This window comes from Gavialis gangeticus, unplaced genomic scaffold (genome assembly GCF_001723915.1).
Source record: "Gavialis gangeticus isolate Ggan-Ray unplaced genomic scaffold, GavGan_comp1, whole genome shotgun sequence".
In the NCBI taxonomy this organism is placed as follows: Eukaryota; Metazoa; Chordata; order Crocodylia; family Gavialidae; genus Gavialis; species Gavialis gangeticus.
The window spans coordinates 3,549-6,007 of NW_017728978.1; the positions used below are offsets into that span (position 1 = coordinate 3,549).

Here is a 2,459-nt window from a genome sequence, read left to right on the forward strand (position 1 = left end):
CCCCAGGCCCCGGCCCCGGCCCCGGCCCCGGCCCCTCACCCTTCTTGTTGTCGATAGCCACCACGGGGTCAGTGCCATTGAGGCGGATGCTGCCGATGACAGAGAGTTTGGCGTCGGCCCAGTACAGCCGCTCGTTGTGGTAGTCCACGGCCAGGCCTGGGGGGGCAGGCACAAACGTGAGTGCCATTACAGGCCCCCTGGGCCCTTGTCCATGCCCTCCCCCCAACTTGCTATGAGTGGGGAAACTGAGGCAGGGAGCCCGGGTCACCCTCAGAGTCCAAGAGGGCGGCTGAAAATGGGACCCAGGCATCCTCCGCTCCAAACCTTAGACCCTGCTGCTCTCTCGGAGCTGGGGATGGGACCCAGGTGTCCAGGCTCCCGATCCCTCTGCTCTAAGCCAATAGACCCCACCCTCCTCCCAAAGCAGGGAGAGAACCCAGGTGTCCTGCTGGCATCACCCGTGGGCCACTGGATATTGTTCTGCACCAGCGTCTCCCTCAGGGTCCCATCCATGGCAGCCGTCTCGATTTTGGGGTGGTTGCCCCAGTCCGACCAGTACATGGTCCTACAGGGGGGAAGGGATCAGTCAGCCATGGGGGGATCAGGGTGGGATACCCTGTCCCTGCAGACCCCAGTGCCCCCCGACCTCACCCCCGCAGTGGGTCCACGACAATGGCGTGCGGCTCGTCGATCATGGCCGAGATGAGCGTCTTGTGGTTCTCGCCCTTCATCTGTGCCACCTCGATGACGTCGCGCCCAGCGTCTGTCCAGTACACGTTCCCAGCCACCCAGTCCACCGCGATGCCCCGTGGCATCTTCAGCCCTGAGATCTGCCGGGTGCCAAGAGACGTGAGCACCCTGGCCTGCAGCCCGGCCCCCCTTGCCCAGCGCCCAGCCCCTGGCCCTGGCTCACATTGAGGTGGGTAACGGTGCTGTCCAGCTGGCGCCGGTTGCGGTTGGCAGCAGTGGAGGCAGCGGAGGAGGCGGGCAGCTCACGGTAGGAGATACGGCCTGTGTGCCAGTTGGTCCAGTAGATCTTGTTGCCCTTGACGTAGATGTCCATGGCATCGATGCGCACGTCCTCATCGCCCTGGAAGGCCGGCTCGTGAGCCGAGTTGGGGTTGAAGGGGAACATGCTGCGGATCTTGTTGTCGTCCGCGATGTACAGGATCTGGTGCTCTGAGCCTGGGGGCGGCAGGGGGGTGTTGCTCCCTCTGTCCAGGATGGGGGGCACCCCCAGACCCAGCAGCCCCCAGGGTCTCTGCCCAGGGAGGGACAAGGAATGCCAAAGAGAAGGGTTATCGGAGGCTGGAGCCCTGCCCCGTGCACAGACATGCCCCCCCTGGGCTCACACATGCATGCCAAGGCCTGTACACAAGACCCCTCACTCCCGACCTACACACCCTGGTGCCCGGCCCCCACCCCCTTGGTACCTTCGGCCTTGCAGGTGTGGTGGGTCTTAACAAAGTTGCGGGAGCAGCTGCAGACGTAGGAGCCCTTGGTGTTGTTGCAGAGCTGAGAGCAGGTCCCGAACTGCAGGCACTCGTTGATGTCTGGGTGGAGCAGGGGGAGGTGGGGGGCAGTGGATGATGGGCGGCACCGGATGCACCTGGCTCTGGGGTGGGACCGTCTGCCGCCCAAGAGTTCCCATGGCTTGGCCCAGGCCGTGGGCAAGGACCGCCTGGCCCTGGACCTGGAAGGCCTGAGGCCCACAGGGGTGCCCCAGCCCACCCCCTGCCCTGGTACCTTGGCAGGCGTTCTTGGTGGGCACCTTCTGGAAGCCGCTGGGGCAGGCGCAGTATGTGGCCGTCGGCGACTGAACGCACTTGGCCTCATCCCTGCACATGCTCACGTTGGTCTGGCAGTCGTACATCTTGGGGTCTGCGGGTGGCATGCGACACCCATTAGCAGGAAGGGGCCTATCTGCAGACCCCTACCCTGCCGGTGCCCCTCACTCCCGACCCACTGCCTCCTGTCCTGCTGGTGCCCCTCACTCACGACCTACAGCCCCCTGCCCAGCTGGTGCCCCTCACTCCTGACCCACTGCCCACTGCCCTGCCCCTGCTAGCAATGCCTTCCCACCCTGGTAGCAGTGCTCCTCGTCAGAGCCGTCGCTGCAGTCATCAAAGAAGTTGCAGTGCAGATTGGCGCTCACACAGCGCCCGTTATTGCAGAGGAACTCGCTCTTCTCCTGGCTGCAATTCCGGGGCTTGGGAGACTCTGCGGAGAGTCGTGCGGGGGGAGGGAGGTATTAGGGGGGCAAGAGGCAGCCCCGAAGGCACTGACACCCCCTCTCAGCCATCCCTGCCCTGATAGACCTGGCCGGCAGGGCAGGGCACCCCCATAGGTCCAGGGGGCTAGGAGCCGGGACACCTGGGCTCCATGCCCTGGGGTCTCACGGCTTAGAGCAGGGTGGCACAGAAGCCAGGATCGCTGGATTCTCTTCCCAGCTCAGTTGG

The 2,459-nt window shown here is 64.9% G+C and overlaps 1 protein-coding gene across 1 annotated transcript in view; it reads right to left on the reverse strand.

Moving 5' to 3' along the window:
• The window catches only part of LOC109291281 (low-density lipoprotein receptor-related protein 1-like), a gene marked incomplete at both ends in the record, with an annotated part of 44,342 nt that overhangs the window by 3,519 nt on the left and 38,364 nt on the right, over positions 1 to 2,459 (reverse strand). Inside the window, 7 exons of the mRNA XM_019508214.1 lie at positions 39 to 156; positions 459 to 565; positions 652 to 830; positions 914 to 1,185; positions 1,434 to 1,553; positions 1,747 to 1,881; positions 2,083 to 2,220. Of these exons, the coding sequence (XP_019363759.1) occupies positions 39 to 156; positions 459 to 565; positions 652 to 830; positions 914 to 1,185; positions 1,434 to 1,553; positions 1,747 to 1,881; positions 2,083 to 2,220 (1,069 nt within the window). The remainder of the gene's footprint in view (positions 1 to 38; positions 157 to 458; positions 566 to 651; positions 831 to 913; positions 1,186 to 1,433; positions 1,554 to 1,746; positions 1,882 to 2,082; positions 2,221 to 2,459) is intronic.